This window comes from Caloenas nicobarica, chromosome 17 (genome assembly GCF_036013445.1).
Source record: "Caloenas nicobarica isolate bCalNic1 chromosome 17, bCalNic1.hap1, whole genome shotgun sequence".
Taxonomy (NCBI): Eukaryota; Metazoa; Chordata; class Aves; order Columbiformes; family Columbidae; genus Caloenas; species Caloenas nicobarica.
The window spans coordinates 7,377,431-7,401,954 of record NC_088261.1 but is presented as its reverse complement, the minus strand read 5'-3'; the positions used below and the strand labels follow the sequence as shown (position 1 = coordinate 7,401,954).

At 48.0% G+C, this 24,524-nt stretch overlaps 1 protein-coding gene across 1 annotated transcript in view; it reads left to right on the top strand.

Moving 5' to 3' along the window:
• CAMKK1 (calcium/calmodulin dependent protein kinase kinase 1) overlaps positions 1–20,195 on the top strand; it is a 45,232-nt gene extending 25,037 nt beyond the window's left edge. Inside the window, exons 9-15 of the mRNA XM_065647044.1 lie at positions 4,626–4,825; positions 5,525–5,578; positions 7,196–7,269; positions 11,303–11,390; positions 11,851–11,979; positions 12,795–12,898; positions 19,789–20,195. Of these exons, the coding sequence (XP_065503116.1) occupies positions 4,626–4,825; positions 5,525–5,578; positions 7,196–7,269; positions 11,303–11,390; positions 11,851–11,979; positions 12,795–12,898; positions 19,789–19,861 (722 nt within the window). The 3' untranslated portion in view covers positions 19,862–20,195. The remainder of the gene's footprint in view (positions 1–4,625; positions 4,826–5,524; positions 5,579–7,195; positions 7,270–11,302; positions 11,391–11,850; positions 11,980–12,794; positions 12,899–19,788) is intronic.
• Positions 20,196–24,524: the final 4,329 nt, after the last annotated feature.

The following is a 24,524-nucleotide window of genomic DNA, read 5'->3' as shown; positions in this document are numbered from 1 at the left end:
TCATGTGGGTTGGAGAACAGGTGGAGAAGGACAGCCAGAAGGCAAGGAGCACAAATGGAAGCTGAACTGTTCCAAAGGGACTGGGTGGTGCTGTGTGTTGGGATCTCCCTTTGTAAAACCTGAGCTTAAGCAAGTGGCAGAGGTTTGGATGCAACGAGAAAGCGGCAAAAGGGTGAACAGAGCTGCGAAAATTGGAGCTATAATAGGATCCTTGTCCCAGGTGAGCATTGGGGGGCAGGTGTTCCTCTTGCACAGCCCACTGCATCTGTGTACTCCGGGTATTTCTCAGTGGAGCATTGTGGATATGTACAGAGGTTTGCTTCAAATAGCAGCTTCTGTTTTAAGCTCTGGATGGTGGTGCAGCAGTTTCCTTGAGAGGGTGTTAAATCATTTCTTTGCTACAGGGGTGATGTGAGAATAATACTAAGCAGACTCTGCAGTAGCACCATATGGATTGCTTTTGCCCTTGAATGGGAGTGGGATTATGTTTTTAATCAAGTATAATTCAGCATCAGCCTCAGTAAATAGCAGAATGTGTCAGAGCATTGCGAAGTTTTATATGTATAATTTCTAAATAAGCTTTTAGCAAGTTGGTATTAAGCTGCTGGAGCTCTAAGGTTTCCGGAAGGGAATGCAGTGAAAGGCACCTTTTTTAAAAGGACCAAGGAACAGTCTCTTTTTCTAGCACTTCTACCTCTGCTCCCTTTTGGTCTTTGCAGGCTGTTTTATCTTGGCAGTCAGTTCCCAGGCATTTGCTTCTGAATGAGAAGGAAAGCCGATTTAGTTTCTGAATGGCCTGTGGTATCTGGAAACGAGGAGCATTTGTGAAATGAGTTTCATGTTGTGAAGGAAGCTGCCTTGTCCCACCGAAGGCAGCCAAGGGACTGAACAGAAAGAAATTGTGTTCAGCGGAGGAGCGGTGATGGAGCAGGGATGGGGAGCAGCAGGAGACCCATGGAGAGCCCAGGCAGGAGCTGGCTGGCCCAGCAGCAGAGATCCTCCCCTAGATCTGCCCCTTCTTCCAGCTCATCTACTGTACCACAGCCTCTGATGATCCACCCCTGCCTGAACACCGCTCTGCTGCAGGATCTCTGAGCCACTGGCTTTCTGCAAGAGTTTCATTGTGTAATTGTTGAAGTCGTTTGGCTCTGACTATCGCAAGCTTGGTTCTGCAGGAACACTGACCCCAGTTCAGAGGAACGTAAGCCTCTGCTTTCCTTTAATACCGTTCCCACATCACCCACTGGCTCTTCACAGAAATGATGTTCAGTGTGTACCAAAGTGGTGTATTAAATGGTCACGTTTTGTGACCTGGAAGTACAAACTGGCTGCTTGTTCCCTGGACACTCAGGGTGAAATTAGAAGGCTAATTTGTGCTGGTGATTGTGTTTAACAGATTGTGGCTGTCACCTGCTCCCCTTGGGTGGCTCCATGGGTTGTCTGCTCCTTGAGCTGTTGTCCCTTCTGTACAGCCATTAGCAGTCTGGAAGGTATCATTAGCGGTAGGGTTTTATTTCTGAAATGCTTAGCTCTCCCTCTGGAGTTCTGCGGGGATAACACCATCTTTTCTTCTGCGTGTTGTGCTGGAAATGCAGATCACCCTGGTTTAACAAGTACCTTTCCTGCAAGACAGCTCTGTCCCCAGGCTTCTTGTGCAGTGTGTGGCAGTGATGCCCTTGTCACTGCAGGCACATCCCACCACTTTGCTGCTCAGCCTTTGGCCAGCCCTGCTTAATTAATTGTTCCCAGCCCTTCGCCCTGCAAAGCATTGTCTACAAGAGATCTGGACTTGCTGCAGATGTGGGTGGGTTGGGAAGTTTTTCTGAGCTTAGTGGAGTTGATGTCCTGCAGACGAGTAATCCTGCTTCCTTTCTGCAGCTCTCAAAACAACCAGGTTTTTAATATTGCCTACAAGTGGACTTGGGAATGATTTTGGGGGGAATCTTCTGCTCTTCTTGCTGCAGTCCTGTATTGTACAGAACTGTACCAGCAGCAAGGCAGAGCGCAGGAGAGGATAAGCCTGTGCATTTTGGAGCCTGATTTAGATAGCTGTGCAGGGGAGGATGCCCACAGCAGCTGGCAGGCTGGGACTTTAAGAATTGTGTTTCTTCAGAGCAGGAAAGGGATTTCAGGTTGCCTTCATCAGGTTAGCAGCTCCTCACCAAATAATTTCTTGGTAGATGTGAGCTCTTGCTCTTACGAATTTTATAGCTGTGATGGAGCCTCATTCATTTACACCCAGCTGGTGCTCGGTGCACAATTCCTGTCCCACATCCTTCTCCCTTCATGGCTGTTGCCTCTGCAGAAGGCAGCTAGACAGGCGAGAGGATTTGCAGACAGCATAAGCCTTACTCGTGCTGATTTTTCTTCTCTTGAGCAGTTAAGGTCAGACACTGTCACTGTCCCTAAAGCTTACATCAAGTACGTGGATGTTCTGGTCTGGGAACCACAAATGTTCATTTACCCTAGTGTTTGGCTTTGATTTTTGCAGAGGATGTGTTTCTTATTTCTTTGTTCAACATTCACGTTGCTCCCGTGTCTAACAGCCGGACCCGCTGGGTACCAGGCTGAGATGGGCACTGAAAAAACACAGAGCATCTGGCAAACAGCCTGAATTTTTCCTTTACTTTTATTAGATTGTGCAAAGGCAGGAAATGTATTTTACAAGTTAAATAGTTGTTTGATGTGGGAATTGGTTTGTGGTTTTGTTTTCTGGGTGTGTTCTTTTTTTGTCTTGTTTTACTTTCCTGTAGGGAAGAAATAATAAAAAGCCTAGAGTACCTGCTTGCCTAGTGTAACTACCTCAGTTTTCACAGACTTAGCTCCAGGGATGTACTTGTACAGCCCACATATATTTGTGACCGGTATTTTTTTTTTTACAAGCATTGGGAATCTTAGCCCTGTGGTATCAGGCATGATACCAGACACCTGCGTGAAAGGCAGCTCATCATCTCCTGAAGGGAAACTTCATTCCCCCCTCATTTTTGGTTGTTTTGGTTTGGATTTTTGGTGTCTTTTCTCCCTGTATTATCATAATGAAATGCCAACTTGCCACCAGCTTTGCTGCACAGCAGATGTCTCCTCATAATTACTGTTGTTGCAGGCTTTTTGGTGTTTATCCTGCCTGTCTAGCTGGGCTGTTACAGTGTTAACTGGCTCACATCGCAGCGTGGCCACGCGTTTGCTGCACATCTGGACAAGGATGCAAATGCCAGAGCTCTCCTTCGAGCTTTTGTCTGCTGGGTCTCCAGATCGGCTTTTGAATGTGCCGAGGACAGCATCCCTCAGCAGTGCTTTAAACTAAGCTCTTGCAGAAAAAGTGTCTGCAAGAGTGACTTACCCTCCCCAGGGATGGCTTGCTGGAAAGTTGGCTTGAGAAGAGCAGAAGTTCTGTGAGATTTGTTCGTTCTTGGTCCTAAAGCACAAGCTGGGTTGCTCTGTAGAGCAGGCTGCTTTTGTGGCAATGTGTTGGCCAGGTTTGTAAAGCAGGAAAGGGTTAGACCAGCATTTTCCCTCACACCCAATTGTGTGTTTTCTAGAAGATATGAAAAGTGTTCATGGGGAGGTATAAAACCAAACATGCTCTGTTTGCAAGAAGGAAATGTGAAAATGGTGGTTGGGCTGGGGGAGGAGGGAGGATGAGGGGTCCTGTTGCCCTGGCAAGGGCAGTAATGACTTAAAGGAATTTCTCTCCTGTTCAGGAAAGTCTCTTGGGGTTTCTACAGTCCTGTTTTTGGGATCAGTTTGTGTTCTGGAAGTTGTTTCTATTTTTAAATTTGTTTTCCAAGTTCCTGAGAAGACAGCCACTTTCCTATAACCCCCTGCTGCTGTTTCACTCACTTGTCCAGAAAAGCCTTTCTTGCAGCTGCAATATCACTTCCCAGATAGCCTGTAACGGGTGGGATTTTTTTGTTGGTGGTGTTTTCAGTGCATTTCAGCCTTCAAACTCTTTGCAAGGGTTTCTTTCATTTTGGATGTACAGCAATTCAGCTGGTGCCTGTAGTTGTCTGCATGGAGCTGGGACAGAGCTGGAGCTGGTGATTACTGCATGGTCAGAGTTGAAAACACCCACTGATTTCTGAGCTGTTGGCTTGCCTGGGTGCTAGGTTGCTAGTTGTCTTGTTTTGCCTAAATATCTCCTTTGGACCTGTTTCATTCTGCCTGTGATTCTGTCCCTTTTGATTAGCTTTGTGGCACTGCAGTTCCAAAACAAACAAATTAGAAATTAATCTCTTTATTTGGATCCCACAAACCTTTAATACAGCAAGCTGCCCAACCCATCAGCTGGTCTGATGAGGCCAAGCAAATCCCTAAGACTTAAGCAATTTCCTTCTCTAGCAGCTCTGCTCTGTCCTGCTGGTTGGGCTCTTTCTGGGTTCGTCTGTTCTTTGCATAGTTACTGCCGACAGATGTATTTCAGTGTTGTGCTCTCTACATCCCAGTGAGGTACCAAAAAGGAATGGCTATAGGAAATGGCACTTCTGCTGCATTATATTGCATATCCAGCAGCAGCCTTGAGTGGGATGCCTGAGCTTGTGCCTTTATTTTCATCCTTCTGGAAAAGTTTCCTCTGGGTGGGTTTGCTTCTGTATCAGACCATGCTCCCAACTTTTTTTTTTTTTCAGTGCACTACCAGAAGATCATTCACCGGGACATCAAGCCTTCCAACTTGCTCTTAGGAGATGATGGGCATGTCAAAATTGCTGATTTTGGAGTCAGCAATCAATTTGAAGGGAACGACGCTCAGCTTTCCAGCACGGCAGGGACACCAGCCTTCATGGCACCAGAGGCCATTTCAGACACTGGCAAAAGTTTCAGTGGGAAGGTATGTCTTTGTTCGCAGTCTTTTGGGGCAAAAGGCATGAAGAGCAGCACCGCACCTGCATCCTTTGCGTGTTGCCCACCCAGGGATTATGGTGTGAATTGGGACTGTTATTAAGTTAAACTGAAGTTCTAATTCTTTGTTCAGTCCAGGCAAAACTCACCTAGGTTGTTCTGTGTGAGCAGACAGGCTTTGCTGCAGAACCCTGCCCAGACAGGAGCCTTGTTAGAGCCCTTTCCCTGCACAAAGGGAAGGGAGAAAACTCCCGATTTCTTTCCAAAATAATGAAGAGGCACGGGGGCTGCTGGCCACCAATGTTGTGTCTTGATCCCCTGAAATCGAGGGGCACTGTAAGTGCTGTGATGTGGGGACAGGGTCAAGTGTGGGAGGGTTTTTTTGCCTGAAAAAAGACTTTTAAGGTTCAGCTCTTTGATGTTCAGCCCTGAATGGTGTCCTCTCCTGTAAGAAGAGGCTGATTGCTGGTCACTGCGTTCCACGGCAAGGACAAGGGTGGCAGCATCTGGCCCAACACAGTCCTCGTTCCCAGGCGTGGTACAGGAGCCTTTAGGAGCCCAACTTCAGAGAGACTCTGCACAATGTTGAATGCATACGAATGATGTTCTGTGAGTCGGTGGGAAAATCCAGCTCATTCAGATCATCTCTGGTATATCTCATTTACTGCCTGTGCATGGTTTCTTTCAGGCGCTTGACGTGTGGGCCATGGGAATCACCCTGTACTGCTTTGTTTACGGGAAGGTAAGCTGCCTTTCAGACGCTGGAGCCCTGCATGAGGGTGTCTGCCCCCCTGGCTTTTGACTCATGCCTTTCCAAATAAAGGCAAATATTGGAAACAAAGACCTACCTTCTGCAAGCTCCTGTTTTCCCAAATCACCCTGCAGATGAGAAGGGGCTGACGTTGTGATCTGTCGAAAGGACGGTTTCTAGAGTTGACCCCTTTACTCAGACTAGTTGTTTGTGCTACAAAACCCAGAGCAGCATCGATAACACTTAACAACAGTTTGTCAGGGAGTTATCCGAATTGCCTGCATTCAGAACAAGCCAGGTGGAGCACGAAGAGAGGCAGAGGTGTGATCCCAAGGCACTGCAGCACCTCAGCAATCCAGGTTACAGAAAGTTCTGTCTGCCAGAGCTGAGCTGGGCCAGATGGAGACCTCTTTAGCAGAGCCAGCTCCATGTTCTGTCACGGATTTTCCTTCTCCTATGGCCAGAAGCCCCTCGTCCCACCCATGCTCTCACAGGGCGAGTAGTACAGCAGGTACCCGCAGTCTGTGCATGCAGGTACATTATCTGAACCTGCTGTCCAAGCACAGACCGCTGCAGATCCCACCAGACAGGCGCAAGGCATCCAGTTCAGGGGTAAGAAGTGGCCGGGGGAGATGGCAGAGGCAGAACTATCTCCATTGCTGGTGTGATATTGCTTAGCTGAGTCAGGATGGAAAGTATTGTCTGACCTGTGTCTGTAATGGTGTCTCATTTGGGCCAAATCCTCAAGCGAAATGGTATAACCTTGATTTTATGTTCTGGTGTAGCCTCATGGCGATATTACTTTCCTCTGTGGCAAGCACTGGAGGAAAGAAAGAGGGAATATAAAGCCAAGCCCAAGCATACATTTGTCTGTTCTGTGTGACCCTGTACAGTAAATGTTGTAAGATTTGTACTTATTTTCTATTTCATAATGTAATCTGGCCAGGCAGGCCAAGACAGGCCCCACCAGCAGCCCACAGCTCACCAAAACAAGCGCACCTGCTCCATCAGTTTTGGTGCAAATGCTCACAGGGGCTGTGAACATGCTGCTCCTGCATCCCCTACAGCATTCAGCGCAGCTCAGGTAACCGCCTGCCAGTCCTGCCCACCATGCCAGGCAGGAAGAGCCAGAATCTAGCTCTAAATTAATCTAGTGTAAAAATTTGTGCTGGAGAAAAATACGCTTTGAATCCAGATACCTGAATTTAAAGTGGAAACCCAAGTGTTTTAATAGCAATACCTAGCTCCAAATGATGCTTGTCATGAAGAAACCTTGGATTAGTGATATAAACAAGCTGGTATCGGTGTCTCCATTTAGCAGGTAGAAGTGGAGCAGAGGAAAGGAAAATGAGTAGTTCATGGTCACCTCGTAGACTGGATGGAGGATGTAACAGTCTGGTTATGTATTCCCTAGATCCCTCTGCTGTTCTTCTGCATTTATTTTTTAATAAGGAACAAATTTATTGCGTGGGGGGAGATTTTCTTGATTTCCATCTCAGCGTAAAATCAGGGGAGTGCAAACAGAGTGTGCTTCTGTTAGGTGAATGACAAGCGTCTAAGCAGTGCTAGGATCTCTGACAACTGGAAAATCTTTTGTTTGCTTTACAGTGCCCTTTTATAGATGAATATATTCTGGGTCTTCATAACAGGATCAAGAACAAACCTGTAGAGTTCCCAGAAGAGTAAGTAAACTTTACTCAGCTACTGTAGAACAAAGTTCAGTTTTCACAAATGCTGGTAGGTCACCACAGAGGGACAGACAAGGGCAGGTGAGGTTCTTTGTGTTCTCCTGGGTCCTTCACCTGGGCTTTGTGCAGATATTGTTGTTGAAGCTTTGCAGCTGCCTCTGCTGCTCCTGGGTCTGTGTTGGGCAGACAGGGACTAAAGGAAACGGCTCCTGAACTCTTTGGGAGCGGAGGTGTTTCAGTGTGGGTCTGGGGAGTTCTGCCCCAGCTACTTTACCCTGGAGATGCTGGAAACACGGTTTGGTTGGGGTTTTGTGTTTCTCCAATGCAGTAGCCACTGGAGTGATTCAATGTATTAGCTTTCAAAAGCGATGTGGTTTATAGACCTTGGTCTCAGTCTAAGTAAGCACATGCCACTTCCACGGACTTACCTTGGAGCTGGGAGAAGTGCTGGATGGAAGGAGGCTCAACCACAGCTTGGTGCATCCACACTCCTCTGCCTCCTCCAACACACTCTCGGAAAATATGGGTTGGGTGCTGGCAGACCGGGGCTAGCTATGTGAAAAAACCCCGGAAATTAATTTACCCATTTGATGTTGAGAGGTTGCCCCCCACCCTGCTTTAGTCAGTGGAGGGAATGCATGTTGGCCACGGTCAGAGCTGCGTGGTGGACACTGCTGGGCTGTGTTGGGTGGGATGACCAGCTGCATTTTCCTTCCCAAATCAGCACAGTAGTCGAGAGAGAATTTTTTACCTTCTTGACCCAATTGCTCATTGTTTTAATTCAAGTAATTTTATCTCTACGTTTTTATTACAAACATGAAGAAATGAAAACTCTAAAGAAAGACACGTCTGCTATTAGAGAGGGAGGGATTGTTGTCAGGCAGCGCACAATACATGTGTATCCACCATCTATTACATGATTTTTTTTTTTGTGAGATGCTCACTGAATTTTTAGACACCTACAGCGAAGGGCTGGGCGTCTGCCTTGGCAGTCCCAGGCTTCCTTTTGAGTCTGCAGAGAGCAATGCACGCTCAGCCTGTCCTGGTTTAGACGTCTGCTCTAGACAGGGTGACTCAGGCTCCACAAGCTGCATTAATCACCTCTCCATAGACCAAAACTGCTGCGGAGAGCTCGAGTGGAGCCAGCTCTGCTCGGCTGGTGCAGCCCACGCCGAGGACCACATGGAGCACATCTCCAGGGATCTGTGGCCGCACGGTCAGGGCACTTGTTAGATGGCAAACACGGGTCCCAGTCGTGGGTACGGAGCGATGCTGATGAGGTTTTGCAGCTCACCAGGCTTCAGGCATTAAGGGCACAGAGGCTGGTTGTGCCACGTCGCCGTGTTCCCACCAGTTGTGCTCTGCGGGCGGGCAGGACTTTGTCTTGACAGCTCTGCAGGGGAAAAAGGAAGTTGTTTATGTTTCCCTGGCATGGTCTCTCTGCTCACTTGGGTCCTGGCGAGATGCCCACCCGCTCTCAGCCTTCATATATTTGGGTTAGCAGTCAGCTCACAAGTGACTGTTCCCATCTGTCTCTGCAGCAAGTTATTAACATTTAATGGGCTGGCTGGCTTGTGCTAAGAACCTTTTCTTCATTCAGACATTTCCTTCAGCGATAATTTGGCTGCATGATTTAGTTAGAGTTCTCAGTGACCTGTTTTCCCTGTCTAAAAAAAGCTGCACCCCTCATTTAGGTTTTTGGAGGAGCAGAGTTACTGGGTGTTGACAGCTGTCTAAGCTACATATATTTGTTAGATAAAGGCAGTAACAGAGACACACATAAAGCTGGAATGCACTGGGTTGGATCCACCCTGACCTCCCACAGAATTAGCACCTCGCTACAGTTAGGAATATTTTGGTTTCAATTTATTTCACCATGGCTACAAAAGACACAATCCTGTTTGCAGACAATCCATGGCAACTCATTGCCTGTTTCCTGACAACCTTAGGACAGAGATGGAGCTGATTGTACCGGCGTCTTTGTCCCTTCCCTTCCCTTAGAGACGCTGGGATAAATATTTATCGCTCTGGAGTTCTCATTCATGTCAATGAGTCCTTGTCATGACACAAGGTGAATGGTGTTAGCTCACACCCTGATGGTCCTGGCACGACTGAAAAGCAAGCTGGAGAGGCGTCTGTCCAGGCATGTGTTACAGGAACCAGCAGCTCTGTGTAGTCCCTCCTGGAGAAGAGCTGAGTCCAGGACAATGTTCTCTGACCTGCGGGCACCCTGTAAAATGATCTGTGGTGCTGGCAACCCTGCCAAATGGGTGCTGAGCTTGGTGATACTTGGCATTTTCCTGAGAGCTGTTACAGGACTGTGACTCTGAGAAATTCCAGATAGCGCAGGCTTTTCAGATGAAAAATGCTGCTGGGTACAGCAAGCGCCCTGGCAGAAGGGAGAGAAGGAAAAACAGAGACAGGGCAATGTGGTCTGTCACCTGGCCATAACCCCCCTGATGCTTTGTGACCCTGTTTGAAAGGCTTTTCTCTATGGCATTAATCCTGTCTTGGGTTGAAATCAATCTGGTGCTCAGAAATGTTAGGTGATTATATATTCTACTTCTTGTATTTTAAATAAATCCATTGTCAGTTTGGCACAGATCTGATGTCAAGTATCTTAAAAACACCATCTCACCTGCGTCTGTGTGGTCCTACCATGGGATTCTGTTTATTCCGACTTGCTAAATGCACTGGCGCTCACTGCAGCTGTTCCTCTGTGCTGGGAGCTCATCCCAAGAGCAGAACAGTTCTTCCCATTCCCACCCAAAATGTCACCTGGAGTGCCGCCTAGGCGATGGGAAACCTCCGAGGACTCGTCCTGCCCTTGCCTGTGAACTGCAGACCCTTGATGTAACTCTGAAAGCGTTCAGACTTTAAACCAAACCCCCTTTCTGCCCCTTCCCACTGAATGAGCAGCGTTTCCTGTTGGTTATTTGTTAAAGATCTGATAACCAAAGTCCACATATTCACAAATTATTAAACAGCAGCTCTGTTTTCATCAGAATGAAATATGGTCTTCATTTAGGTTTATGATCGTTTATTCTCTCCTCTGCTTGGCGGGGTGCAGAGCAGGTGGGCACAGCACCTTGTCCTCATCGGTGTTTTCAGTCTGAACTCCAACCCTGCTGGGGGTGACATTTTATGCTGCCGAATTCCATCACCGTGCAGAAACGCAGCTCCTCAGAAGCCATTTGTGATAAAGACTCTTAACTGCCTGTTACGATTCTGTCATATGCTGGCATTTTATTTCGGTAGCACTTTGATCATGCAATCAAGTGCGTTTTAAAGGCGTTGCCTGCATCACTTGCAACAGAAGTCATGGAAGCCTTTGGGCTAGAGGGACAGACAGCATGACCAGGGGCACTGTGTGAAGAGAGTGGCGTTTGGGTTGGGGCACTCTAGCATTTAGATCTTGGAAATAGTGTTAAAATATTAGATTTGTTTCTCTTAGTCACATCTGTCCATTTCCTCCTTTTGTTACCCCAAGCCTGAGCTATACAGGTAGCAAATACTGAGTTACTGAACTGCCTGCCCTCTGTGTTCATGGAAGCAATTTAATTAATGCAGCCTGTGAGCTTAGCTGGGGACTTGAGTGTTGAATGAGGATATTTCTTCAGCACATGGTTACTCCTGATGCAGGTTTGGCGGATCAAGTTGTGCTCTTCTTGTGTCATAGAGTTCAACTCCAGTTCTGCTGTTGATAACGCTTTGTTGTCCCAGAATCTGTCCTCTGAAGTTCCCCTATGATGTGCTGTCTTAGATCCATTCACCTGATCCCTTGTCCTGCATTTTGAGAGTGCTCTGTGTCGGTGGGCAGAACAGGATAACCAAACCCCATAGCAGTGACTGTGATGCCTGAGAACCAACCAAACCAACTAGACCTTCCTTTCTCAAGCTGAATGTACAGAGAAAACATCTTCTGAGCAGAGCAGATTCTCTACCAAGTAATGCCAGGGAGGACTGTGCATGCCTTGAGCACTTAAAATTCCCTTGTTAACTGTTCACTGCTCTTTTCTTTACTCAGAGCACAGATAAGTGAAGAGCTCAAGGAACTGATCCTACGTATGCTTGATAAAAATCCAGAAACAAGGATAACAGTCCCTGAAATTAAGGTAAACTGGACATGGATATTACAGTCTTTTGTCTCAGTTGATTTTCTTGTTCCCTTGGTCTCTTCTAATGAGGCAGATCTGTTCCCGGTGTTTGTTTTGGGCGCTTTTTCTGGCACGCCGCCTTGGAAATGGAGAATGCTCATTTTGCAGCATCTGTAACAGCTCTGTCACTGCTGCTTGCTTGGGAATATTGACAAAAGCTTTCTCGTTTACTTATTTAAATTAAAATTACTCAAAAACTGGCTGATCCTCAGCAAATCCCCGGGAGAACCGACATTGTCACGGTGACTGCAGTGCTGTCAGTGTTGCACCTGCGTTCCAGGGGCTGGCAGCGGTTGGAGCGGTACCCACAGCTTGCCCTGTAATCAGCCCCGTGCCCCCGTTTCTGTCTCACCACCAACATCGTAGCGCTCTGCTGTAGAAGGGAGAGCTACAGCTGCCTCTGTTACTCCTCATGCAGGTGCATCCGTGGCTAACCAAGGGTGGCGAGGAGCCCCTGCCGCTGGAGGAAGAGCACTGTTCTGTGGTGGAGGTGACGGAGGAGGAGGTGAAGAACTCCGTGAAGACGATCCCGAGCTTGCCAGCTGTGGTATGTATAAACCGCAACCGCATCCTCTGCGCGGGTCAAGGGCTGATACTCTGCTGAGCTCTCAGCTGGTGAAGGAGGTTTGGAGAGGGTACACATGTGCTCCTGCCAGGAGAAACTTGGCCTTTCAACCCGGCGTGAACCTGCTGTGTGTTGAGTACCATGGCAGCCTGACTCTGCAGGGTCAGTCCCTGTGAGCAGTCCTGTTTACATCTGTCTGTTCTCATCAAAGCTGCAGGGTCACAGCCTCAAAGTGTCTGGTATCAGACATCCCAGCACACCAGCAGCATCCCAAGTGTGTTTTGTTTTATTAATCTCGAGGTTGCAAGATGTCTCACTTGGATCCTCAGACTGAAGGCTCCAAACCTGGAGGTGACCTGGCCAGAGAAGCAGGGAAAGGATATCTGCCACAGAGTAGATACTGGCGCTTGCCTGCCAGCCTTGGGGGACCACAAGTGGGTGTGTGGGGCTCCCTTGGCAGTTCGTGTGTAGCCAGCGGTGCTCCCCAGGCAGTGCCTGCCTGGAGGGTGGCCCGGGAGAGCTCTGGTGCCTCCTTCTCCTGGGCTTGGACCACCACGAGCGGCAGGCAGTGGTCAGCAGCATCTGCTTCGCCTCTTGCCAGCGATGGTGTGTCCAGGGGTCTGAGCTCACTGTCCGGAAGCCATGGAGCTGTTCTGTGGATTCCTTTAGTTCATGCTGTAGCTGTAATGCTGTTAAACGTCTGCTGAATTATTAAAGAAGCTGCTGTTAGACTCCTTTGAACTAGCTTCAAGGAGTCAGTCCTGCTGTTCTCACTGATCTGTTTTTCTTCCTCGAAGATCCTAGTGAAGGCCATGCTCAGAAAACGCTCCTTTGGAAATCCGTTCGAGGTTCAGACCAGGCGGGAGGAGAGGTCCATGTCTGCCCCAGGGAACTTACTGATGTACGTATGTACGGCTTTGCTGCACGTGCGGAGTAAAGGTGTGTGGGGACGGTGAAGGAAGCAGTTTGTAAATCTTTCCGTAGCACTTAAGGACAAAACTCCTTTCTAAGTCAAATGCTGAGGCTAAAATCTACCTCAGGTCCTCTAGGGTTAACATACAATGCAGCCTAAACACTCTTTTTATGGGTGGAATTCTCTTTGTAACGTGGGTTTGGCCTAAACGCCTGCAAGTTCCCAAACCTGGGTCTGGTTTTTAATCTCCTGGTTTATAATACATTCTGATCAAAGATCCATTAGAGGTTAAACTTATTTTAGTTAATCAATTAAAGTTTAGTCTAGATATGTGTTAGAGGATTTAATTCTTCTCTTATTTTTATGGACAACAAAAAAGGCGCCAGATGAGCAGTTTGCGTGTTTTATAAACTCAAAATGAGATGACGTGGTTTGTCTGTGGAGATGCATGGGCAGACTGTGGAGAACACTTTGACATTGTGCTTTGATTTGAAAAACCATATGGTATTTTTTTCACACTGCCAGTTATACAATAGTGGAATACACTGCAACGGGATATTTTGGAGGCTGGATATAAATGGCTATATTGGGATGGAAAAGGGAGTAGATAATGACTATTAGATTCATCAGAAAATTTTAAATACCGTGATCTGGATGTAAAGGGGTGGAGATTCATCTGTCCTTTACTTGGCTCTTACTCTTTCTCCCTCATTTTTGTTACTGATCCCCTTTGGAGCCAGGGTTCTGGGCCATCAGTCCAGTGAGGAACAGCTGGACCATTAGCCAGACCTGGGACAATTATTTTCATGTTCTCACCCCACAGGATCTGCAAGGCTGTGGTTCACAACAAAGCTGCATTGTCCTAGAATCATCCTTTTCCACCCCAAATCCCAGTACCGTGCCTGGCAGACTCCCAGGAGGGTGAGCTGAGAGTCTCACTGCACCTTTGAAAATGCAAATAGCAGAGTTGCTCGCTCTCTCACAGGCGTGCGGGGATTTAAGGGCTCAGCTCAATTAAGGATGATAATGCTTTAGGGCCCCACTGTGTATCGGAGACTTCAATAAAGGCTTTCCCTTTGAGTCTGGGACCAGGTAGTGTCAGAGAGCAGTTTAGCAGTTAAACAGCCCAAACACGAGCGTGGCTGCGGGGACACCTCTGCAGAGCGTGGCAGTCACGGCTCCTTTGCCAGCTCAGCACAAGGGATTTGTCCTCATTTGTTTCCCTTAGCTCGTTGCCTTCCAAATTAGTTATCGCTGATTTGACACACATCCCTGCCTGTATCTTCGCTATCATTCCTGGTCACTGCATGGCATTGCTCTGAGATGGGAGAACTTTTAACTACATCCACTACTCCACTCATTTCAGCCCCATGTTTCTATTCTGTTTATATTCAGGCCCTTTGTATGGGACTATACTAAAAGTTTTTTGAAAACCATGTGTGATTTCCACTGTTGTGCTGCTGTGTCCAGTGCCTTTGGTTTACAAGAACAGGTCAGGTCAGGGGCAGAGCTGTGCTCGTGCTGGGCTGGCACCTGCCCAGCAGTGTAAGCGCTTAGCGATGTCCAGAAAAACCCTGAATGGTCTTTGAATTTGCCAGTTCTCCACTGCACTAACCGCCGCACTTAATTTCTCGGTCTCATGCCATCAGTGCCAATTTTTGGCAGTAATAACTGATGTTATCCTAAATTAATTCATGCACAACTGGAGCTTTGAGAACCCATCTTGAAACCCTTCTGTTTAAAAGAAAGACATTGGCAAAGCCTCTTCGACAAAATGTCATGTACTAAACACTACAGCAGAGACTTGGGGTTTTTTTTAAGAAATGTGGATTATTATTTCAAACTTTGAAAAATGTTCGACTGGTTGAATATCGTGAATAATAGATTTGTTGAATCTAACGACTTGGAGTTTAAATGAACCAAGTCTAAATGGGGATGTTCGTCGGTCAGTGAGTTCTCTCTTGATTACAGTCTCGTTTCCACAGGGACAAACAGAACTAGACACTAAACCCATCCAGTTCTTAATTCATAGCAGGTTGTTCTGTAGTAAAACCACCCTTAATACACACCTAAAATATACCATCACTGCAACTGTTATGAATAGCACCGTATTAGCTAAAATAAGCTTTCAATGGGTCTGCATGACTATAGTTTTCTAGACTCTAGCAGGAACAGATGATATTGGTGTAGCATGAAGGCTGTGCAGAGTTCTTGCACGTCAGGCACCGTTTCCACCCCCGTGGCTGGACAGAGGACCCCAAAAGCGGGACTTGCCAGAAGGGCAGCGCTGCCCTGTGGTTGCCCGCAAGGAGCTCAGAGAAAAACAAGCCACAGGTTCCCAAGTAACAAAGCTTCTCCTCCCAGCGGCAGGGTCTTCAGAGAGTGGTGCATCACCTCTTGTAATATTGCATCTCCTTCCAGTTAAAGGTAGAAAATAGCTTGTTGTGTAAGAAAAAAGGAGAAGCAATTAGAAAACTCCAGTCTCACATTCAATTTATTTAATTAGGCTGCATGTGAAATTGCCAGAGCCCCACTCGCTGCTGTTTCAAGTGTCTTATATCTGTGCCTGTCCGGAGTTTGTATTCTGCAGGAAATCCTCTGGCAGCTGAGTCTGCTGTCTGGTATTCAGTGCCTAATTGACAGTTCTTAAAATGGATCTGTCCTTTAAGCAAATATGAAGAGAAAGGAGCCATTTTAACAGCTCATTCTTTGGGATTTGGAGAGGAGGAAGCTAAATCATGTGGGTGAATCTTTTTTTTTTAATTTCTTGTGCATTACTTGTACACAGTGTGCTAGGCTCTGTTCTTGGAAATGCTTGGTGCAGAAGCTGCGTGCGCAGAAGTCTTTGTGATAGCAGGAGGTTTTTCACATTTGCTGCAGCTTTTGTTCCTTTGGTGGACACCATTAAGACACCAGTGATTTGAAATAGTTCTTAAATTAGTACTGGGAGGAGATAGGGCTGCTTTAGCCCTCTTTAGACCTAGAAGAAGCAAATTGCAGGCTATTTTTTTAAACCCAGCTGTTCAGCACTCACAGCTAAGTTCTGGGTTTCTGTTCGCAGTGTTTGCTACATTTCTTCTGCCTGCTCCAGATTTCTTCTAATTGAGTCAGCACTAGCTTCACCACGTTTTATTACTTTCATTTATTGCAACTACTACCTATCAAATTAATTGCCGTGTTTTGACAGACCCAATTTACTTTCCCATTATGGCTGCTGTTGATGAAATGTAGTTGTCAGCTCCTGTATGGGGGGATCAGTCTGGATTTAGAAAGCCTGTCCTGTTTCCAGCCTTCCCAAAAATAAAGAGCCGTCCTGTCCATGTAGGCCAGGCACAAGCAAGCCGGGAGGGGAGGGAGGTAAAAAAATGGCAGACCCACATCTCGAAGTAGAAACAGCTTCTCCCAAAGCAGCAGAGAGGTGCCTGCCTCGTGGGGGCTTTGCGCTGAGAAAGTCCCGGGGCTCGGTGCCGTAGGGCTGCTCAAAACTAGGCTGCAGAGATCCCTCCAGGGCAGCCAGGTTTACAGCATCGTCTTTGATAAAGGAACAGCTGCAGGCTGGGTTTGAATTTGGCAAGTGTTTCCATTAAAGAAGCTCCCTGGGTCTCTGCCAGTGCTTGGTGTCTGTCCCTCCAGTCCCAGGAAGATTTTGGGTAGGTAACACACAGGCGCTGCCAGAACAGAGTCAAAACCAACCAAAAGCCACATCGATTTTCACTGTAAAGAGAGAACTGCGTGTCTCGTGGGGAGAGCCAAGCCCCACGGTGCAGGTAGGTATCACTTTAGTCCAATTAAGGACCGAGGCACCCACTGTGGCTCAGGATTTTCCTCCAGCAAAGACCTGCCGGACCCTGTGGTGGTGGCCCCAGGCTGCTGCAGCCCTGCCCGTGATGGTGACACCAGCGTGACAGGACACAAAACCCCCAGAGATGGCAAATTACACAGTCCAAGAAAGCACAGCTGGACATCAGGAGTGTGCTGGGAGCTTTCCGTAGCTGTGGGGGCTGGAGGGGGTTTGTACCAGTGCCTGTCCTCACCTGTCCTTCAGGCTGCAAGTAAACGTGACTGATGCTCCATCCTCCATTTCACTCTGTTCTCTGGCTCGTTAGGTGCAGAAATACAAGCTCCTTTGCCTGCTGCCATCATCTTCATGATCATTTTCTTCCTTTGTCTTGTTGTTTTGCTCTCAGGGACAGGCTCCTCTTAAACACATCTGTATATTTGCATCCGTCTTTAAGGTAATTCAGTGTTTATGTCTCCCCTGGGTGCTGTAGAAACGTGTGTCCTCTCAGCCTGTGTGATTTGTGTGGTAGTGAGAGCATTCGGTTCCATCCTTCCTTCCTGTAGGAGCAATTTTACTGCAGTAATTCTGTGTGTGTGACACTAATGTCTATGTATGCTTTTTAAAATTATTATTATTTGTGGTTCTTTGGCATTTCAACCTTCTTTGGAGAGGGAGGGAAGAAAAAAGCCAGTTGGGTTTTAGCAAGAGCTGCTGGTCAGCCCCACATTTGCAAGAGGAATAGCTACAGAATTTGGGAAAGGCTGAGGCTGAAATTTGGAATTGTGGCTCAGGTTTAATATTTAGTGGTTATGTTAAACAGAGCCAGAGCCATCTCTGCTCTGGCTGCTCCACCGTCCCCCTGAGCTTCTGCCTCTGATGCTGCGGCGAGAGACCAGGGAACCGCCACCTGCCTCTGGATACCTTTGGGAGCAGCTCCACTGCTCTGGGGACACCGGCTGCCCCGGTTTGCTGCTCTGAGATGGATGGATGAGCGAGAGCTGGGATGCTGCCTGCTCCCAGTGAGGACGGGTTTGCGGAGATCCTCCAAAAATAGTTAGGAGGAGGCAGGCAGAGGAGGATGGGGACCGATGTGGCAAAGTCGGTGACAGTTGGTGCCGCTGCCGGCTGCTACATTTTTCATAGAGAACTCCCTAATGAGGAATGGCCCTCTTTCTTTCAAGGCACATTTCAGGAGTGACTGCACAGCCCAGCCACGGTCAGTTTTCCCCCAAAGTTTGCCCATCTCTGCAGTGGAGAGGAAGGGGACATCACCAGCCAGGTTATTGGTATTTAGTGGGGATTCAGTGGGGGAATTAAGCACTTGCCAGGAGTGAGTGCGTGTATATGCTGTGATTCAGCTCTTTGTAGGTTGTCCCATTCCATCCCTGCCCTGCGTTTTGGAGAAAAGTGCTGTGAGGCTTCTTCCTTGCTGGACACAAAACACTGTAAATACTCGGTGGCTGTGGTCTTCCTGCAGGTAACAGCAGTATGGTCTCCTGGATAATTGCACAGGTCAGGCTTCGCTCACCTGGGGTTTAAAAAGCATAGCAGAAATACAGTCTTAGTTCTTAAAAAGAGTTATTTAATGGAGATTCATGTTCAGCCTCAGGCTTCACAGCACGAGCCCTGTGCAGACTGCTGAGCGCTGATGCCTTGATCTCAGCTGTGGTGTGTGCAACCCGAATTTAGCTGATACTCACCACTGTGCACAGCTGTCAGGTCAGCCTGTGTTGTTTTGAACCCTTCCCACACTGGTGCAAGGGGCTGGGAGAGGCAGAACCTGCTCAGGGCGGCGGGGGGAGCACTGAACGCAGTCCGGGCACGGAGCAGGCTGGGCAGGACGCGCCAGGCAGCTGCGGGCAGGAGCTGAGCTGTGCTGGAGACAGGAGCCTCCGCTCCTGCACAGGGGGATAAATCACCTAAAGAGGGTGATGACGGGCATCGAAGATGGGGCTGTTCCTCAGCCTCCCCTGCAGGGAAATGGTTCAAGGTCAAGTCTATCACAGGGCTTTGCTGGAGCAGAGGCAGGAGGAGATGTGATTTTAATAATTTCTGGTTTCTTTGAAAATTGATGCAGCCCTGTGTGTGCTTTCAGTGTTGTTCCCAGGCAGACAATAACTCCAGAGCCCCAAATCCCCACTTCCCAAACGCCGCGTGCTCCACGCACGTCCATCAGCGCTGACTCTGTTGCCGCATTGGCTTGTCCGTGCAAACTGGTTGTCCTGTAGCCAGGCTGGCGTGAGCGAGGTTGGGCACCTTGGGCGGTGCAGATCCTCACGGGTAGCATCCTTTACGCTGTGGTTATCTTCTCATCTTCATGATGGAGAAACAGGCATTTGAGGTGCACATCATTTATGGGCCTCCTGTAGGTCACTGCCCTGGCTTTGCTGAACCAAGAAGGACAATGGTACCTGGGGGGCATGAGGAAGAGTGTGGCCAGCAGGCTGAGGGAGGCTGTTCCTCAGGCTCTGCTCTGCCTTGGTGAGGCCACATCTGGAGTTCTGCGTCCAGTGCTGGGCTCCTCAGTATGAGAAAGGTGAGGAGCTACAGAGAGAGTCCGGTGGAAGGCTACAAAGATGATTAGGGGAATGGAGCATCTTTCAGGAAAGAAAGGCTGCGAGAGCTGAGTGTGCAGCCTGGAGAGGGCTGAGAGGGATCTTGTCAATGCTTATAAATATCTCAAGGGTGCCCAACCCAATATCTCATTGGTGCCCAGCAACAGAATAATGGGCAACGGGCACAGACTGGAACACAGGAGGTTCCATTTGAATATGAGGAGAAACTTCTTTACTTTGAGGGTGACAGAGCACTGGAACAGGCTGCCCAGAGCAGTTTGGAGTCTCCTTCTCTGGAGATATTAAAAAACCAAGCAAGTGTTTAGGAACAAGTTGCACAGCACTGCAGCGCATCGAGCTGGGATGTTGCTGAGCTGTTTACGTTGCAGCAGCAGCACAAGGGGCTGGTTCATTGCTATTCCCTCTCAATATTGATGTTGTTGCCCTGGGTTGTCTGTGGGGGAAAAAAAAAAACACCCCCTGCTTTATTTCTTATATTGCTGTATGCCTATAATCTCTTTATTTCCTTGCCGTTCGTGTAGAAAACAAGGGAGCAGAGAAGGAGGCAGAGACCCGGAGCTGCCCGACGTCTGCGAAGACGAAGCTACGTCCTGAAGCTGCCCGGCTGTTGCAGGCTGGTCGCTCAGGTGCCGCTGCTGTTGTACCCATCGTGGTGTTGCCTGGCACGCATCTGCCCTCGTCGCCAAGTCTGGGGACTGCAAAGTAAAGAAGAAAAAAAAAAAATACATATATGTACCAAAATGGACCGACCTAGCAAACCCAGAAGGAGGAACAGAGCAGCAGCAAGGAGGAGAGCGAGTCCTCGGCAGCGCGGCTGGCTCGGCCCCAGGGCGGCTGCGTTCCTTGTGCGAGGTGTCCGTGTGCTCCTGCCCTTGTGCCTTGCTCTCCACTTGTGCTTCACGTGTGGGCTTTGTAGTTGAGTGTCTTGGCCGATGAATGTGGTTTTATTTGTAACGCAGCAAGCCAAATGGTGTCTCCTGGGTGGTTTCCCCCGGAGACTTTTTCCTTGCTTTTTTGCGTTATCCATTTCAATCATCAGGAAAAAAAAATACATCAGAGCCAGGCCTTATATCCATAGGACAACCATTTTATTTAATGCATGGGTAAAGCACTTCTGTATCCCAGGACACATCCTGCTCCTGTTGGAGCTGACAGCAAAATTTCTATGGATATCAGTTAAATGAGGATGAGATATTCATTCTGGAGTGAGCACTGTCACTCTCTATGCCTTTCTTTTATTTATTTTTTTCTTTTCTCTTATCTCTGTTTTGCGCAGTGTAAATCCTGCCAGCATCGATGGCTTTAGTCAGGGCAGTGTCATAAAATAGAACTACATGATATTCCCTGTAATGTGCAATGAGGCTTTGAACATCACAGAGCTCTGGAGCGTTGGGATGTGCTGTTACACGGAAAGGCTCGGTGCACCGAGGACATCTGCTCTTCCCAAAACGTGGGGCTGCACCCATCAGCTGTGCCTGCTCCTGTGTGCATGGACGTTGCTCTCAAAGCTGAAAACAAGTGGCAGTTTTGGGGCGTGTTTTAATGAACGGTGATTTCCTTTTCCTCACTTATCTTTAAAACAATGTATCTGATGCTTTTAAACTTTAATTTCCTGATAAATGACCCAAACTGGGAGAGTTCCCTTGGGTGGAAAATGCTGGTGGAGGATTTTTAGACTAAGGAAAGCTACAGGCTTTAATTTTAAGGGTAATTCTTATGCACATGCTGATGCTGCTATTTTATCCATAGACTGCTTCTAAAGTTGGGATTTAGAAGCTTCATCTCTACAGTTTGACAACAGGTGAGAGATTGCACTTAAAAGGGCAAATGCAGCTATTTCAGTGACTGTTGACTGTATGGACTGTGTGTATAATCAGGAATTCCACTCTTGCACTCAGTAAAAACCAGTAACATCAATCTATCAAAATACATGTCAATATTTTCTCTTGAGCTTTATGGGGTCTGAACATGCCCCTGGGAAGCCGATGGGATTGGATTCTTATTTTATAGTGCTTAAATAAAGGACACTACTAAATTTGGTTCCTACATAATCATCTTACTGTCTTTTTTTAGGTTAATCCTGAGGGCTTGGGACTTTGTCCTCTAATTTTTTGTGCGAGGGAATATGTGTGTGAGGATTGCTGGTAGTGACTGGTGTACCGGTGTTCCCATTCTGGTTACTGCCATCTATTTTGGTGAATCCCAACGTTTTCCTAACTGGGCTTTGCTGCTGGTGCCTTCTGCTCCTCATCCCCATCCTTCAGCCTCCGCTTGCCAGTCTGCAACAATCAGTGGGATGCCCAGAAGCAGTCGCCAGCCTGGGCTCTGCCCCACATCTCACCTGTAAATATTGGCAAATCGGGCAGTAATATTGCAGTTAATGTATTTAATTAAGGAAAACTTTAATTTTTAAAGCAGGCAAAGGGATTATATCCTGTACAGGTTACAGCTCTGGGCCTGTGCTCTGCATTGCTCGCATCCAGATGGTAAATCCTGCCTGTGTTTGTGCGCTCAGCATCCTCCGAGAGCTTGTGCTTCTGCTTCAGGCACGTGCTTGGACCTGCTGCTTTGTGATGAAGATTTAAGCACCTGGTAAAAGGGAGTGAGGACGGAGATGGGGACTCAGCAAGTCTGAGTCTGGGGGGGTGCTCTGTGAACGTGGGATGGGGATGGTCTCTGGGTGCAAACTGGTCTGTGCTGGGGACCAAGCACCGGGGCGTCACCAGGTCCTGCTATGCAGCAAGGGCTGAGCTCAGCCACCTCGGGGAAAGGGCAGGAGCAAACTGTCCAATTTGTGGAAAAATGGGCTTTCTCCAGCTGCTGTCCCCAGAACTGGCTGTGGTGGAGCTCTGCCAGCTGTGGGGTGCTGGGTGAGCCCCCAGCCTGCGCTGAGCGGTGATCTGTGGATGGGGACACATCTGGGGAAGTCACCTTAGCCCTGGGAGAAAAGGGAGTACCGGTAATCCTTATCCCCATGGCCTTTGAAGGTCCCTTCCAACCCAAACTATTCTATGATTCTGTGATTCTATGATTCTCCTGAGGTCTAAGCAATATTTGGGTGGTGCTCAAAGAGCTCCGAGACTGTAAATGTGGGGTTATTTATTGTATTTTTAATATATGGTACGAATAATTTAGGGAGGGAGAGACACTTGGCTAATTCAGTGAGTTGTTGGGGTTATTCTAGTAATGCCTCAGGGGTGGGAGCTGCAGGGCATGGCTGCTGAATGCTGTTCTCAGCCTCAATTAAGTGACATCGCAAATGAACATTTACAAATTAGCTCTATGTCACGTTCCTTTAGTGGTAGCTTGAGTGTCGCTTCAGTTTTGGAAGGCAACGGGTATTTTTTTAATGATTATCCCAAAATCTACTTTGAAAACAGTTGTGCTTTCTGCTGAAAGAAATCCTTCTGGAAGTGTTTCCACAGGTCCCAGGAGCAACCGGAGTTGTACAGCTGGGCTTGTGTCTTAGCTTGTTTCTCCAGCAAATCTGCTGGCCTTGTGGGTCTTTAATCCTTTGTACCCCCAGAAACCATCCGTGTCGTGTCACAGGCAGCAGCCCGGAAACTCATGTGAAAAGAAAACGGTGGAAGCCACACTAGCAGCAGAGGAAACACTCAGATTTATTCAAAGGTTCGGTAGGACTCCTGCAAAAATGTGCTCTGCTTCTCACCTAGCTGCAAGGAAATCCTTGCTTGTTTACGTGCAGCTCAGAGCAATGCTGTTTCTGCTCTGAAGAAAGGAAGAGACTGAAGAGATGGTATTTATTTAAAAAGAAACATCTCCAGCAAGCCAACCCCTTTATCCGTTCGGGAAAGTCATTCTATTTAGCTAGATGGGGGGAATATTTGTTTCACTTCTCTCTGTGAATGAGGGGACGGGGTTTGGTGTGGTTGGGCTATTCTGAGCAGCAAGAAGAGCTGGTGTAGGTGAGCACAGATGCTTTTGTACCTACCCGGTGTTTTTCCCCTCCAAATCCCCGCTTGCCTGTGCCTGGTTGTGGAGCACCAGCATCCTGTGAAAATAGATACCAGAATACTGTGTGTGTTGGGATCTTTTTGGTCTGCAGGAGGTAGATATCTCTTTATCTTAATCAGTTGATAGCTCTGGGCCTTCGGCTTGCGAGGCAGCGCTAAATAAAAACCCTAGTTTAGTCTCTTCTGTCTGGTGCGGAGGAATAAACATTGCAGTGAATGTCTTTAACCCTTTGGGCAGGAGCACATTGTGGTGGGTTTGCTTGTGCAGCGGTGGGTCCGGTTGGGGCTGCAGGGAGAGGCTGTGGGGCTGCCACATTTTCCATGTCCAGCTTTAGGTGTATTCTCCTCGCGTGTTCCCTGTGATACACTGTGAGGGGACAGCTGGGAAATACGGGGTCTCTGGCAAGCTCAGAAAAACCCACTGAGGCTAAATAGCTCTGCACAGCGTGGTGTGATAGCTTGAGCTGCGTTGTTTGGGGGCTCTAGGGAGAGCGGTTTGACAAATGCCGGAGAGCATTTGCTGCCCTGGAAAAAATAATATTCCTGAAGAATGAAACGCAGAAGGTGGGAGCAGCCGATGGTCGGGCAGTGGTGGGAAAGCTGATTTTGTGTACATCTGAATGGAACCTAGCAGGGGGATGGTGTAGATGCTCCACACAAAACAAATTGCAGCGCAGTGAAACGACTCCCAGGATGGGGTTTAATTCCTTATTCATTGCCAGACTCGCAGGGAGGAGCTGGTGGGAGGAATCTTTTGTTCCTTCAGCACAGCTCCGTATCCTGAAGCTGCCAGCACTGCAGGGGCAGGAGGAGATTTATCCCCATCTCTGTGGTGCGTGAGAAGCTGTTGCATGACGGCAAGTTACCCTTCAACGGTGCAGCTAATGCGAGAGCTCCAGAACAAATGCAGCAAGGGTTTTTATCTCTGCTGTGTTGTCTCTGGACAGCCTGGCCGTGTGAGTTAAAAAGTCTCATTTACGATCTTGTGCAGCTTCATCAGTGATTTCCAGGTATAAAGCCGATGTCTGCAGTGTTTTGCTAGCTGCTGCATGTTACTGTTCTGCTACAATAAAAGACGGTCCTTCTTCGGGACGGGCGATCTCAGCTTTGTGTCGGATGGTGATGGCAGGCAGGGCAAGCTCTGGAGGGGATGGGGTGCTTGATAAGGTTAAAGAAATCGAAAGGAAGGAGGATTGTGCTGCAGGAATACCGGAGACTGGCAAACAGATAGTGGGAGGGTTGTGTGTATCTATAACTTTGGGTACCAAACTTCTCCACTTTAC